This window comes from Danio aesculapii, chromosome 5 (assembly GCF_903798145.1).
Source record: "Danio aesculapii chromosome 5, fDanAes4.1, whole genome shotgun sequence".
Lineage (NCBI taxonomy): Eukaryota > Metazoa > Chordata > Actinopteri > Cypriniformes > Danionidae > Danio > Danio aesculapii.
The window spans coordinates 37077119-37092861 of record NC_079439.1 but is presented as its reverse complement, the minus strand read 5'-3'; the positions used below and the strand labels follow the sequence as shown (position 1 = coordinate 37092861).

Sequence of the window (15743 nt, the reverse complement as noted above, 5' to 3'; positions counted from 1 at the left end):
TATGACTGATTTCTGTCCCTCAATTGAAAGTCTGTTCAAAGCTCTGATGCTTCAAAATGTTTGCAAAGAGATTGAAAAATCAATCCCTATAAATCAACTGGCTTCATCCAAATCTTCCAGAGACACAACTGTTATTTATATATATATTACATTTAATTTGGTCTTAATCACATACAAGCTTTGATCTGTGAACAATGTTTGCAGCTTTAAATTTGGTCACAGATATTCAAGTATGCTTGCTTGGTGCATATGAATCCAGTGAGGCTCATTCTTAGGTTGCATGGTACGTTTGAGTTTCTGCTAGAACCAATGAGATGTTTTTTTTGATGTGAAGCAAGTATGGTTAAAGTGAACACACCTTTTACTCACACTCAAGCACTTCGACACGTTTATATGTTTCTTTCTTCTGTTGAACACAACGCAAGATATTCTGGAGGATGCTGGAAAAAAGCAGCCATTGACATTTATAGTAGGAACAACAAAAAATCAAAGGCTGTTTCCTCCAAAAATTCTTATGTACAATATATTTATCTTTGTGCTCAACAGAAGAAAGTAAGTCAAACAGGTCTGGCTCAAGTGGATGATGAGTGAATGATGACAGGATTTTTAGTTTTGGGTGAACTATGCCATTACGTTTCTGTTTACGCAATTCACTGATCCAAATTTATTTGAGATTAAAAATGAAAATGAATCTTTTTCATCAAATAAAGTGATCATATCTTCTATTAATATGCTCAATTCATATGGATTTATTTTTTGATCTCTGAAACTGATCTCAGATTTGATTAAAAGTAATTAGCTTCATTTGTGTTCTGAAGTCAAGCAAAAGTCTGTGATATTAATTTTAGAGTGAACTGAAGCTTTACAAAAAGAAGCTTAAAGCAGCGTAAAATTTGGTTGATATGAGTCATGTGCTACTGTGTGTTTCAGTAGTTTTGTGTGAAGAACAGTGTGTTTTAGTTCTAGTTCAAGTAATCAGTGTTTGGAAATGGAATCAGTCAGTTCTGCAGTTCAAACTGAAGAAAGCTTGATGTTAGCAACACCAAACTCATGAGTTTGATTTCCAGGAAATGCAGGAACTTTATAAAATGTTTGCCTCGAAGCAAAAACATCTGCCAAATGCACAAATATAACTGAATCATTTAGTAAATAAAGGATTCACAAATCACACTGATCCAAACCAACTCAATCATGCGTCAAGTTTAATGACTTGAGCGATCCAGTTAACAGCTCACTTGAGATTATCAGGACATAAAAAAGGTGTAATGTTACACGCACACAAACATGACAGAGGTTCAGTACATATGCGAGTTTTGAAGTCAGAGAACAAAATGTGACTCTTTAAATGAATTTTTGATTTGCAATTGTGTGTGTGTGTGTGTAATATTTATACACTCACCGGCCACTTAATTAGGTACACCTGTCTAACTGCTCATTATGCATTTAGGCATGTAAAGACGGTCTGCTGCTGTTTAAACTGAGCATCAGGATGGGGAAAAGGAGATTTAAGGGACTTTAAACATGGCATGTTTGTTGGTGGCTGCTGGGCTGGTCTGAGTATTTCAGAAACTGCTGATCTACTGGGATTTTCACGCATAACCATCTCTAGGGTTTACAGAGATGGTCCAAAAAATAAGAGAAAATATCCAATGAGCGGCAGTTCTGTGGGTGCAAATGCCAGAGGAGAATGGGCAGACTTGTTCAAGCTGATAGAAAGACAACAGTAACTCAAATAACCAATCGTTACAACTGAGGTATGCAGAAGAGCATCTCTGAACACACAACACATCCAACTTTGAGGTAGATGGGCTACAGCAGCAGAAGACCACACCGGGTGCCACTTCTGTCAGCTAAGAACAGGAGATAATTCACACAGGCTCACCAAAATTGGACAATAGAAAATTTGGAAAAAAGTTTTGGTCTGATGAGTCTCGATTTCTTCTGCAACATTCGGATGGTAGGGTCAGAATTTGGCGTCAACAACATGAAAGCATGGATCTATCCTGCCTTGTATCAGCGGTTCAGGCTGGTGGTGGTGGTGTAATGATGTGGGGGATATTTTCTTGGCAACTTTGAGCCCATTAGTACTAATTAAGCATTGTGTCAACACCACAGCCTACCTGAGTATTGTTGTTGACCATGTCCATCCCTTTATGACCACAGTGTACCATCTTCTGATGGCTACTTCATGCAGAATAGCGTGTCATGTCATAAAGCGCGAATCATCTCAGACTGGTTTCTTGAACATGACAATGAGTTCACTGTACTCAAATGGCCTCCATAGTCACCAGATCTCAATCCAATAGAGCACCTTTGAGATGGGGTGGAACGGGAGATTGACATCATGGATGTGTAGCCGACAAATCTGCAGCAACTGTGTGATGCTCTCATGTCAAAATGGACCAAAATCTCTGAGGAATATTTCCAGTACCTTGTTGAATATATGCCACAAAGGATTAGGGTAGTTCTGAAGGCAAATGGGGGTCCAACCCGGTACTAGTAAGGTGTACCTAATAAAGTGGCTGGCTTGTGTGTGTGTACACACACACAGACACATATATATATATATATATATATATATATATATATATATATATATATATATATATATATATATATATATACATACATATATATATATATATATACATATATATATATATATATATATACATACATATATATATATATATATACATATATATATATATATACATATATATATATATATATATATATATATATATATATATATATATATATATATATATATATATATTTATATACACATATATACACACACACACACATATACACTCCATTTCAATAATAGAATAATTGACATCAACAGGTTCAGTGAAAAAATAATGACTATATAGGCTATATGTTCGTTCAGGTTTATTTTATTCTATAACTTGCCATTGGAGAGCATTTCTCGTTGTACTATAATATCCTGATAAATGGACAGAATTTGAAAAGAAAAAGTTGGAGAAATAAATGAGAGCGTTTCTTGCTGAAAGTAACACAACCCAAAGCTTCTTGTGAGTATTGGAGAGGACGTGTGCTATATAATATGTGACCCTGTACCACAAAAGCAGTATTAAGTTGCACAAGTATATTTTTAGCCACAAAATAAATTGTATGTGCTAAAATTCTTATTTTATTTGATAAAATCTCTCAAATATAAGCAAAGATCATGTTTCATAAATGTATACTGTATATTTTAAGTCCTACCATAAATGTATCAAAACTCAATATTTGATTGGTAAATGTTTAGACATTAGTGCTTTAGAGGAGATCTTCTCAAATTTGGTTGACAATACCTCCTGCCAGTTCTCACATAAGTTAAAGCTTTAAAATCCAACTCTAAATACATCTTTGTCAGCTCCTTTTGTTAAGCACAATTTTAATTGAGCCTATATTTGATCCACAACACAACTAAGCACAAATCTGTCTTTTTAATAATAGATTTTTTTCCTGGTAAGTTAAAAATAGCTAGCTAAAATAAACCCTTCAGTTTAAAAGATTTAACAAGGCATCAACTCAATTTAACTCACTGGTTACACATATGACTGGGTCTTCTGCTCCAGGATCATATATAGGATTTAATCAAATGAAGAAGAATAAAACCAGAACCTTCAGTTTGTTTCACTCATGCAGTAGGAAAAATATTACAAACACATGAACCGTTACACATACAATTGATTTGTTAGGTGGCTCATGAGCTCATATGGAGCATTTTTAAGAGGCCTTTTTATTTCTGGAGTTCGACAGGCCCTGGTCATAAATTGGAGCATCTTAATGGCATTTTCATGGTGCTTTTGACACATTTTGAAGGCTGAAAAGCTCCACTGCTCCAGTCATTTTTACGGCACAAACAAGAGCTACATTCTTCACATTTCTCCGCCTGCGTTGCACAGAAAACAAAGTCATACAAGTAGAGCAAATGTTGACAGAATTAGGATTTTGAAGTGAACTTTCCCTTTAAGCACAAGGGTTCAAATAAGGCGACTGTGTCCTGCTTGAAGATTTTCCTAGACACAACAGGAAAGTTCAAATAGTTCTGCTGTCGGTAGCGAGCTTCTGCTCTGATATCAGCGTTTGTGTATGTGTGTGTGTGTTTAATCTAAAATCAGTAGTATAAAACGATGATCACTTTTGCCTGTTTGGCTGGCTGCTGGAGTTTCGGAGAATCCTCTTCAGTGCCGGTGGCTGCTCTCCAAGCCTGCGCACACACTTGTGTAGTTCGAGTTCAAGGCCTTTCACAATGCTAGAACAGATCCCTCAGGAAACTCTCAGAGGAGAGGCAGATAAAAGGTTCGACCGATGCAAAACATCAAAGTTAACAGAAATGAACTCCTGCAATAAAGCACCACACCCCGTTCATTTGACAGCGCTGGCCACGCAGGTGCCCATATTTCATGCAAATACAGTCTAATGTACCACTGACAGCGCAAGTCACATATCAGAGGAATAATTCAGCCAAAAATGAAAATTCTGTCATCATTTACTCAGCCTAATGTCATTCCAAACCAGTGCGCTCTTATGTTCGCTGGAATACAAAGGGAGAATTTTAAGGACTATTTCATCTGGCTAGATAAACCTTGTCAAGCTCCTGTATTAATATTAATCAGTAAGACTATTTCAATGTGCGTTTAAACATCTTACAGGAGGAAAAATATTGTCATATCATGCAGGCTAAAAGTTATGATTTAACTTAATAAACAGGAAAATGTACTTGCCGGGCGGGATGGTGGCTTAGTGGTTAGCATTGTCGCCTCACAACAAGAAGGTCGTTGATTTGAGCCTCGGCTGAATCAGTTGGCATTTCTGTGTGGAGTTTGCATGTTCTCCGCATGTGTCCTCCGCTTTCCCCCACAAGTCCAAAGACATGAGCTATAGATAAATGTCCATAGTGTATGTGTGTGAATGAGTATGTATAGGTGTTCCACAGTACTGGGTTACAGCTGGAAGGGTTTCCACTGTGTAAAACATATGCTGGATAAGTTGGTGGTTCATTATGCTGTGGCGACCCCAGATTAATGAGGGGACAAAGCCGAAGGCAAGTGAATTAATGTACTTGCCAAAGTTTTTCTAACGTCATGTTTAAACGTTAAAATTATATTATACATTTTCATTCATTTTTGTCTTCAATATATTAATATTTGTCTGTGTGATTTTGTCTGTATTATTTGATTAAATCGTATTTAGCTTTAGTTAGTTCAGTAAGAGTATATTGTTATTTATTTAGATTTGGCTTAGCTGGCAAGGCAATATTTCTAACTTCCAAAGTTTTTTCATTTAAATTTTATTCGATTCATTTCAAATCAATACAGATTTTCCAGCAATTTTTCAGTCTCCGGACCAAAACTTTGTACTATTAAACTGCACCCCATTGACTCGTGAACAGAGTTTTACGCAAGACTTTGATGCAGCTTCTTTTAGGCCATTTTCGGAGCTTGACAGCCTTGTCCCTTTGTGGAAATTATTGAAATTTTTGTCAGTTTTCCATAAAAACAGCTAACGGCTTTGGAACGACATGAGTGTGAGTAAGTAATGAGAAAATTTTCAAAGACACTGAAAAGATTTCAATTGATAACCACTTGGCGTTTTGTACCCTCTGCAGCTCCTCTCCGAACGCCTCACCTGCAGCATCAAGAGACGAGGTACGGCATGTTCTGTTGTTTTATTTAGATTATCACAGTAACCTATAGCGCTAATGCTCATTTCTGTCACTTACGTTTGTTTCTTCACAGAACACTAAATGAGAACTTGTGGATGGATGTGGAAGTGTTGTGAAGCGCTTTGCACATGACTGCGTGTCCTCGTACGGCTCAGGCCAGAGTCCGGATGTGGATTTGAGAGATAAATTATTAATATGACTGACAGAGCACAAGGCACGGCCCTTCACTACAGTTTTTTTACGAAAGTACTTTCTTTTTTCTTGTGCTTCGCCGCCAATTTCTGCACTTGCTTACTAAGTGGTTGATTCTCGCTTGGATCGAAGAACAAAAGGAAAGCATTGAAATGTTTTTTTTCTCGCTTAAACATTTTGACCTTCCTGCGCACAATAGGGAGAAACTTCCTCCTGTTCTCTCGGTCATCGTGTCTCTCAGTATCTACCCATTTCTCTGACCTACATACGAGAGCGATAAGACGCACGGTTTACAGTCTCGCACTACAGACTTTACCAGCCATAGAATGTGCTACACTCCAGATGGATTATATAATATTCCATATCGACACTAATCAGTATTTAATTAGGCAGAAGCTGAACACGCTTCTATTAATTATCTGTTATCATCTCCGTAATTAGTAACTGGAAGGAGATGAATGACCTGGGTGCTGCTTTTAAATGTTTTTGACAAGAAGAGCAGTTACTGTAATTGCAGAGCGTTTCTTCTTTTATCTGCCGGGACACGTTTGTTGTTGGTTGAGGAACTTCTCGACTGCTTGACTGTGCTTCAGGAAGCCCTTCTCTCGCCTTTTAATGATCCGTCAGTCTTAAGGTGCGGTCACACTTGACTTTTCCTCCCATAGACTTCCATTCATACGCACGCGAATGCGTCAGACCGGAAACGCGGGGTCATACGTTAAATTTCGCAGGTTGCTGCGGTGCAAAGTTCAAGCTTGGTGAACTCTAACCTGCGAAATCGCATCACTTGACTGCATGAGACCAATCGAGGATCAAAACAGGACCTCTCTGGACAGAAATTTAAAGCATGGAGCAATCGCTCGCTTTTTTAAATGTCTAATCATCTTGTTTAATCCCGCCCCTTTTCGCAGCGCCGCACGACAGAATTTCGCACACACAAAGCCCGGTGTGACCGTAGCTTTACTGATGCACACTTTCAGAAATAAAGGTACAAAATTTGTCAGTGGGTTGGTACCTTTTCAAAAGGTACAGTTTTGTACCATACAGGTGGACATTAGTACCTTTATGGTACACTTTTGTACCTTTAAGCTTTACTTTTGTACTTTTAAGATACTGTGAGGTACACATCTGTACTTTTTATGTATTAAAATGTACCTTTAAGGACCTGTTAGGAACAAAAATGTAGCTTTTAAAAAGGTACCACCCCTGAGAGTGTAGAGATGACTTTCGGTATCGAGTTTCTGTTGGTCGGTGTGAATCTATAATGTGAACGCTAACGATTTTAAGTCTAGTTCTCACTTGTGGAAATGGAAACCATTTATGTTGATGTGTTATTTGGTACGTTCCAGTTTCAGGTCACTTTATAAGGGTTTATAGGAGCCCTGTATACATTTTCCTTTGTCGTATTATTGTCATCTCAAAGCTCCAGCTGTGATTTTATGTCGGTTTTGTAAATATTTGATTGTTTCTTAAGCATTAACTCTTGGTAACAGTCACTAAACCATGTTTGTTTGTTTGAATGTACTGCTGCAAGAAAATGCATCTTTATACAAAAGAAAAAGATGAGCCGAGTTGTTGTTTTTTTTCATATGAAAGCAAGGTATAAACACACAGAGCTGACCCGGGGTATAAATGAAACGGCCTCACGATAATAATCAATACACGAGCAGGAGGAGAATAGACCTCTGGAATCCAGTTAAATTAAAACAGCTGTGCATCAGTCAGAATCCAAAGTGCAAAAAAAGTCACGGCCTAAAGAGGTTAGACAAGCTCCCACCACAGAAACGCTCCTCGTGCCCAGTTGTTACTGGAGGACCAACGCAGGACACTTGGAAAAAAAATCTGTCCAAGAACGACTTTCAGATTTTTTTTATTGAATTGAAAGCGGTAAAACACAAACAAACTGGATTTACACAGGCTCTACACAACAGGAATCAGAGCACGTCTGATAAGCGATATTCCGTATGAGTAAAAATCAGTTTGCAAACTGCTCCAAAGAAATCGTCAGTTAACAACTGTCAATACAACACTACATAGCAGTACTAAATAATCTGCGAAAAAGCGTGCATGCACAGACACACACCCATTCACACGTACACACAACTGCTGTAAAAAAAGACTATAAAGTTACAAAGATTGAAGTAACAAACATCATTTAAGAAGCCAGAATTTCCACTTCTAGTCATATAAAGCCAAACTCTCCAGCTCCTCCTTCTGCATATGGAAAGGCCAAAAATATCCCATAACACCAGGAAAAGACAGGAATTATTCACACCGGAGAAAAAAGCAGTAAAAAAGCATTCGCTAATTATTAGTCTTGTAGTTGCTTGTGTCAGCCAGTGAAGAGAGAGAATTAAAACATAAAATAATCCAAATCATCGTTACATAAATGGGACTTTTTAAATATGGTTTCATAAAGTAGATAGAGTTCTGCCTGCAAATGTTTTGTATGGTTTCATTTGCACATTTAGCGTCTGTCGCGCTAGTGTTTCAGTTTAACCTACAACTTCACATCAAGATACTTTGCAGTTAAGACGCACATTAGAAAGCCAAATTGCCTTCCTCATCGCTGAAAGTCGTTCGGTAACTTTTGCCCCCTCCGTGTGTTCTGAAAGACCAATTTATAACCACAGGAAGCATCCTGGTGACATGCAGACTGTTATTAAGACTCTCGTTCACATTCGAATCCGAGCAAACCTTTAGGCCTAATTCAATATTTGGCAAATGACACCAAAAAAAAGTCCTTATTGCTTTCTTTCATCCAGGAAGCAGAGGCTGCTAACAGATTTACAAGAGCGCATATAAACATACACATATGCTTTTGCTATTGGCTGACCACACCGCACACAGCAACAGTAAATCCTAAGACTTTAATTGAAAACCAACACACGCAAAGTTCTACATTATAGCTCATAAGAGATGTGTTAAGAAAGTCACACAAATCAGCTTATGGACCATCCAAGCACGGGTCGGTTCAAAAGCGCAGCGCCAGAGCCAAACGAGGTGTCGCATGTTATAAAGTTTCCATTGTAAACAGACAATTATAAGACGGCGAGAGAAAGAGAGAGAGAGAGAGAGACAGAGTAACGTAACGTTAGTCACGTACGAATGAAGCACATCGGTGTTTACGTGCACGTGCATCCCCCCTCCAAACGTTCGTCAGCTAACGACTTTTGTGATCAAACTTTGGCTTCGGGCTCCGTCCTAAAGCGATTCATGTTTGCGGTGGAAGTCGTGGGCTCTTTTTTTTTTGGCAGGGTAAAAGTGCGGCTTGGAGTTCTGCAAATTCTAATGAGTGCTTTTGGGCCGTCTAAATGGGTAAACACCTGCGTGTAATTGCGCGGTGCTCGGTGCTGTCAGCGCGGAGGAGCTTTCTCTGACAGCCTATTCTCTGCCTGGCACATTTAAACCGTCAACATGCTCGGCGGCGACAAGAGCTCGAGCAGCTAAACCACATCTCGTCGTTTTAACTCGTCGGAAAACTCCCTGCTCTGCTGAAAGTACACCCCAGGTCACCCCAGGCCTGACAAAGACAACACAGCGCCGCGATTTTTGGGCTCTTTAAAGAGTAATCTACATACATAACACTGCAGGCATTATTCAATCATTTAGAAACGGAGAGCGTGCAGAGGAAAAAAGTTGACACGACGTCTAGAAAACACGCACAGCGCCCAAGTATGAGGAAAGCGAGTAAAGATGTTCCTTTCTGACAGATAAATAGAGAATGCTTTAATTGAAGCAAAAGCAGAGTAAAAAATACGTTTTTTTGTTGTTGTTGTCTTTTTTCGTCTCATTTAACACCCTCGTGAATAAAGAAGAGAGCTTATAGCACCACTTGCCGTTGCTTTGCGCCATTGATGGTGATTAAGATGTTTGGTAGGAGTTTCTGATAAAATAACAGTACTGTCCCGTTATGTTAGCACACAAGCATAGCTCTTTTTTCTTTTCTTTTTGTCTGTTTTTAAAGGTGTGCACCGTCTGAAGCCTGTTTTGGTATTCTAAAAGAGCTTGTTAAAAGACTGTGTTAAGCATGTGATTACTTATTGCTAGCGCAGAGAAATACAAATCCCTCAGTGGCACTTACTATAAAGGAAAGAGAGGAAACTGTACTGTAAAACTATTGACTACATCCATACATTAGCACATAGAAAGGTTGAAAAGAACCACGCTTAACTTTTACATATATACACAAGAACATTACCTTGCCAGATCTTCCATTAAGGACAGTGAAAGAGAGAGTAACTTAGTAAGAGCTTTATGGGAAACAGTCCCGTTTCCTAACAATATCCATTTAGCTTACTGGAAATGCAGTTTGGTTTGTTTGAATATCTAGGGCTTCAGCATGCAGTTATTGGTTTCTTGTTTTGTAGTGATGGATATGAAGACAGCATGCATAGGTTTAAATAGATTTAGATACGGATATATATTTGAAGATCTTGTATGATGACCCAAGCATTGCTGTAGTTGTTGTGTTCTATATACAAACTGTCAACATTATACCCTAAAACCTGCAACGCAATATCCAGGTTGTAAATAAGGGCACTCGGCCACGTCTTAACAAAAGTCTGCTGTCTAGAGGAGGCAACTGCCTAATGACTGTGAGATGTTTTTATTATAGCGCTGTTATCATCATCATCATCATCATGCTGTCCTTTTGTTTTCAGTGACGAAAGTGAATTTCCAACCCAACTGTGAACGATTTTCAAATGAACGAAATAGTCAGAAATCGTCTGAACATCCTGAATGAATGATGCCTTTTAAAAAGCTTTCATAAAGAGCCTCTACATTTCATAAGAAATGAATGAAGCACTTGTTTTACAATCAATAAACTAATAAAGCAGGGAGGAGGACCGATAGCCAGTCTGTTGTACTGAATTCCATACTCTTTTAATACTATGGTACTGTATTTAGTAGAATTTTAGTCACAAGTGAAAAGATTCTGTCTCGGTTTTTGCCACATCTGATCGTATTTCTCTATGCATGCTGCTTTGCTTTGTCCTGATCTCTCAAGTCATGGACAATAAATGAAACCTTTTTATCCCGCTATGCACAGAGTCAAGGCAGGTCACAGACTTGGAAAGGGATCTGCTTAATGTCTTTTTTTTTTCTTTTTTGATTAAGGGCTCAGATGAAACTTCAGTGTGATATTTTTTTTTCCAACCTGTCCACCAGGCAACACGTTGTAACTCTTGAAGGATAACTGCTGGTCTAAAGAAAGAACAAAACCTGCTTCACACCATGCTGTCAGTTTGAGAAAATGAGCTCAAATCATCTCCGAGGAGAAGATAGACAACTGTAATGATGTAATGGTCCCGCTACTTTTCAGGGCCATTTTTCAAAAGGAGGGAGAGACGAGACTGAGATAGAAAGGGTGGGAGGGAGAGAGAGAGAGGGAGGGAGGGAGGGGGAAATGCTAAAAAATGGAAAAATCAAAAAATCTGTATTGTTCAGTCTCGTCGCTCAATTCGAGTCCAGATTCAAAGCATCGCAGGCTGGTTTAGGCTGGATCAGACCAAACTGACTGGCTCATATGGCCTGGGTGGGGTTGATATAGATTGGTGGTTTGGGGGCGTGGTCCTGTCATTTGTGGAACAGGATTGGTTTAGACAGGCCGGCGAGCATCTTTGGCACCTGGACCGAGATTATTTCTGCAATCATTTCGGGAAAGCTGACCTTCGTGGGCAGAGACCGAGCTTGGACAAAGAGGTCAAAGGTGAACTGGTGCAACTTCTGAACAACCTGTGTGTGAGAGAGAGGGAGAGGGTAAATGAGAGACCAGAATGAGCAACATGACAGCAAGAAAAACACAAAATGTTAAATAAAACACTTCTCTAAATAACTGAACGCTGGGTTGTCAAAGTTGGTGAGACGTGAATTGTGATTCAGTTCACCCTTCACAATAACCTGCCCTCAGTTCTTTGTCCCACAAGCTTTCAGTTTCAGTCCAATCAAGTAACTCGCAATGAAATGGTAAGGTTTATAACATGATTAATACATATTAAACCTCTTTACCATTAAAAGTAGATGCTGAGTGTCAATAATTTTCACACACTATGTTTGCAAGTTATTTAATTTCTAAAATCTTCTGAGGTAAACTATCTGCTTTGCTTTCAGTATGTCAAAATCGTCATGCAAAATGGTATTCAAACTAACACTGCTAACATTTAACACTACATACAGCAACATAATCAGCACTTAAGGTGATCATTGTCATAATATTTGTGTGGTTGTTTAGTTGTGGGAATAGAAGCAGTTTCTACATAGATACTGTAGCTTTATAGCGTGTCGCAGCATGACAGGACACGGTGTCACTTGAAATGAAAACAACAACAAAAAACATTCAAGCCACCATCTACAAATATAGTGATGGGACGTTTGGATCATATAAATATAATTCAAATGTTACATTTTGATTCTCTAATTAATTGACAAACACACACACAAACTGTAGCACTGGATGAAATTGTATTTTGCCCAGCCTTTCTGGGTATACCAGCTGTCTGCATTGCGAGAAACCATATGAGCACATTTGGACTATTTTTCATTTTAATCACCAATGTTTGAATGTTACTGTACTACAATGTCTGTTGGACAACATGGCAGTCAGTAGCTATGTTTCCATCCAAAAATGCGAATGAACTTTATGCGCAAAACTGGATTATCGTATTAAAGGCGTGCGAATAAAGCAGCATTTCCATCCAAGGAGTCAAAGCGAACAAAATCGGCACTTCCTGATTAACTGGCGCATTTTTTAAACTTATGCGCATCATGTTTCCATTAACCGTTTTTTTAATGAGCATATGCAAAATGCGCATAAAAATAGGTGGATGGAAACATAGCTACTGATGGGAGCACAGAATATCACTGTTATGACTGGCCTGATTGCCTAATATTGGAGATTTTGTCCGTTTTTCTGAATTGTTATCACTCATCAGTAAATGCATCACATTAGCTGGTTCATTAGTCTAAGTCTCAGATGTTACAGACATCTGCTGAATAACTGCATATGGCATGAATAATTGGTAACACCAGGAATTATGAAGTCAGATCTTAATGAATGAGGTTCAGCTTCCTCATGTGGATGAAAAAAGCTGTCTTGTTTATAAAAGTGACATTTACCACTTGCCACGATCAGCAAAATTTGGGGGTTTTAAAGGTAGACATTGTAGTTATGTGAGCGCCCTGTGTTTTCTGTCCTTGAAAATATTTGGCCAAAATCTCAGCTTGTAAAATAATGAATTATGCAAAGGGCAGTAGTGGCTTTGACTTGATGGCAAGTGCTAGAATTAGACTCTCTGTTAAGATTGAACCTTTCTTGAGTTAACTAAATGTTGTACTTATTCAAACAACCAGTTCTTTTTATGCTCGCAGTGCAAACAAGGATGAATACAGCAAACAGTGAAGAGCACTTAATTCAAAATGGAGGTGGGTAGAGCCATGAGGTTTTGACAAAGTTAGGATCCAATAGAATTACTAGGTTTAGTCACATTATATATATATATATATATATATATATATATATATATATATATATATATATATATATATATATATATATATATATATATATATATATATATATATATATATATATATAAAAGAAGTGTGTGTGGTGTGCGTGTGTGTGTGCGTGTGTGTGTGTGTGTTGACAGTGTTGTTATTTTTATATGCTGAAGGAACATGAATCAGTGCAGACATTGCCAAAATGACCAAGGTCATAATGACCTTCTCCATCACTTGATGAATTGCTGCTGCCATGATAAAAAAAGTCTCTTGAAATTTATAAAATGAATTTTACTGTCTGCTTTAATCAGATGGCAAAAGTGCAACATTAGGTGAATTAGAATTAGGCGATCCAACAGTTCAGAAAATAAAGCATGACGCTTGTGATGGCAAGGTCATGGCATTAAATCCCAGGGGTTGGATAAACCGATAAAATGTATAACTTGAATGCAATGTACGTAACTTTGAAGCAAAGTATACGCCAAATGCAAATAGTGCTGAGTACTGTGAATAAGGTTCATCAATAATGAGCCTAATTTACATAGAATGGTATGTTTTTGCTGGAAAGAATGACAGTGATTTAATTAAAATTCAGAGCCATGCTACTGTATAAACTAGAATTTTAAGACTTTAAAGCAAATTTTAAAGAAAAAAAAAACCATGATAAACTTTAATGATGATGAAAAAATGCAACATCACGAGACCACAAGAAAACAGGATCAAAACAAAAATATGTTTTGGCACAAGAGTATCTGAGACGCAGGCTATAAAGACTCCACCTTCTTCCAGTAATAGGAAGGGAAGCAACAGCTCATTTGCATTTAAAGAAGTATACATGAAAACTTTCACTTAATGAGGTCATGGACTGGCTATTTGTGGTTTTAATCAGCCTGAGGTAAACGTATGAAGTTTGTTTAGATGTTCCTCCCAAAACAAAAAGTAGTAAGTAATCTGCTTTTTTCTACACTGGATTTACTATTTCAGACAATATGCCGTTTTTCTGGATGCTCTGCTTTGACAGCATGAAAGTAAATGCCCACTGCTATGATTGGATAACAGTTCTGCATTTTAAACTGATATTCGAATCCCCCTTCAGTTTGAGAGTGGGTAGTGCTACAGAATCAGGATTTGATATTCTCCAGTGGAGGCAGTGTTTAACCTACCTATGACATTAAAGACAGGTACATTACAGGATCTGGCGTCTTCTGCTCCTGGTGTCAATAAAAGCTTTTTGTTCAGTAATAAGGACGTTTTCAGTTATAAATCTTACAGGACGTTCTTTTAGTCAGATGACCTCTTATATATCAAAAGCTCAAGTAAAAGTTGAGATCTCATTACATTACCCCTTTAAAAATCGAAATGGTATTTAGAGCACTGTATGATTAATGACCTGTGGGCTTTGGGCTGAAAATTTAAAGACATATTTAAGGTGCACTAGAGACTTTTGTTATATCTTGTAAAAAGGGGGATTGTAGATCTTCTTTAGTGTTTTGAAATAAGTCTTTTATTCTCACCAAGGCTAAGTTTATTTTCTAAGAATACAGTAAACATAACAATACACTGAAATATTCGTAAAGTATTAAATATTATTATAGTTTCTACTGTTTTGTAATGATTCAGAGCTGAATTTTAAGCTTGCAGCTGGAAGGGCATCCGCTGCGTAAAGCATGTGCTAGATCAGTTGGCGGTTCATTCCGCTGTGGCGACCCCGGATTAGTAAAGGGACTAAGCCGAAAAGAAAATGAATGAATGAACAAATTAATTTTAAGCATCATTAATCTTCAGTGTCACACAATCCTTCAGAAATCATTCTAGTATGCTGATATGGTGCTCAAGAAACATTCATTCAAAGTATTGTTAAAAACGTTCTGTTCCCTTGCATTTTTGTAGAAAATGTCCAAGATTTTTGTTTAATAATTTATGAATAAATGTAATGAACTAATTGTCAGTTGTGTGTGTGTGTGTGTGTGTGCGTGTGTGTGTGTGTGTGTGTGTGTGTGTGTGCGTGCGTGCGTGCGTGTGTGTGTGTGTTACTAACTGGTTGCAGTGAGTCCATCAGTCGTGTCAGCTGCTGGAAGCGCATGGCACAGTTGGTCTTCCTGCCATAGTTGATTAAACGATCAAGCTCGTTTATGTACGTCAGACGCAGCTCATCAAAATACTTCTGACTCTTCAGCCCCTCCACTGGAACTGCAGAAACAGAAATAAAACACTTTAATCTGAACTTGCACACATGTTTTCAATGAAATGCACTGGTTTTGTGTGCATGCTTATTGCTTTTTGCATTATTTATTTCCCTGCGGTGGGGTTGTTTGTAATATAAATAGAAAATACACTACAAACTGGGTATATAATAGGGAAATGA

The 15743-nt window shown here is 38.0% G+C and overlaps 2 protein-coding genes across 3 annotated transcripts in view; one reads left to right on the top strand and one right to left on the bottom strand.

Moving 5' to 3' along the window:
- The window catches only part of ophn1 (oligophrenin 1), a 56025-nt gene extending 48589 nt beyond the window's left edge, over positions 1-7436 (top strand). Inside the window, exons 23-24 of the mRNA XM_056458091.1 lie at positions 5627-5666; positions 5757-7436. Coding sequence (XP_056314066.1) covers positions 5627-5666; positions 5757-5768 — 52 coding nt within the window. The 3' untranslated portion in view covers positions 5769-7436. The remainder of the gene's footprint in view (positions 1-5626; positions 5667-5756) is intronic.
- Positions 7437-7729: 293 nt separating this feature from the next.
- Positions 7730-15743, bottom strand: part of ar (androgen receptor) — a 126900-nt gene continuing 118886 nt past the window's right edge. For both annotated transcript variants that reach the window (XM_056458089.1, XM_056458090.1), the window contains 2 exons: positions 15417-15568; positions 7730-11614 (listed from right to left, as the gene is read on the bottom strand). In XM_056458089.1, the coding sequence (XP_056314064.1) occupies positions 11456-11614; positions 15417-15568 (311 nt within the window). In that variant the 3' untranslated portion in view covers positions 7730-11455. The remainder of the gene's footprint in view (positions 11615-15416; positions 15569-15743) is intronic.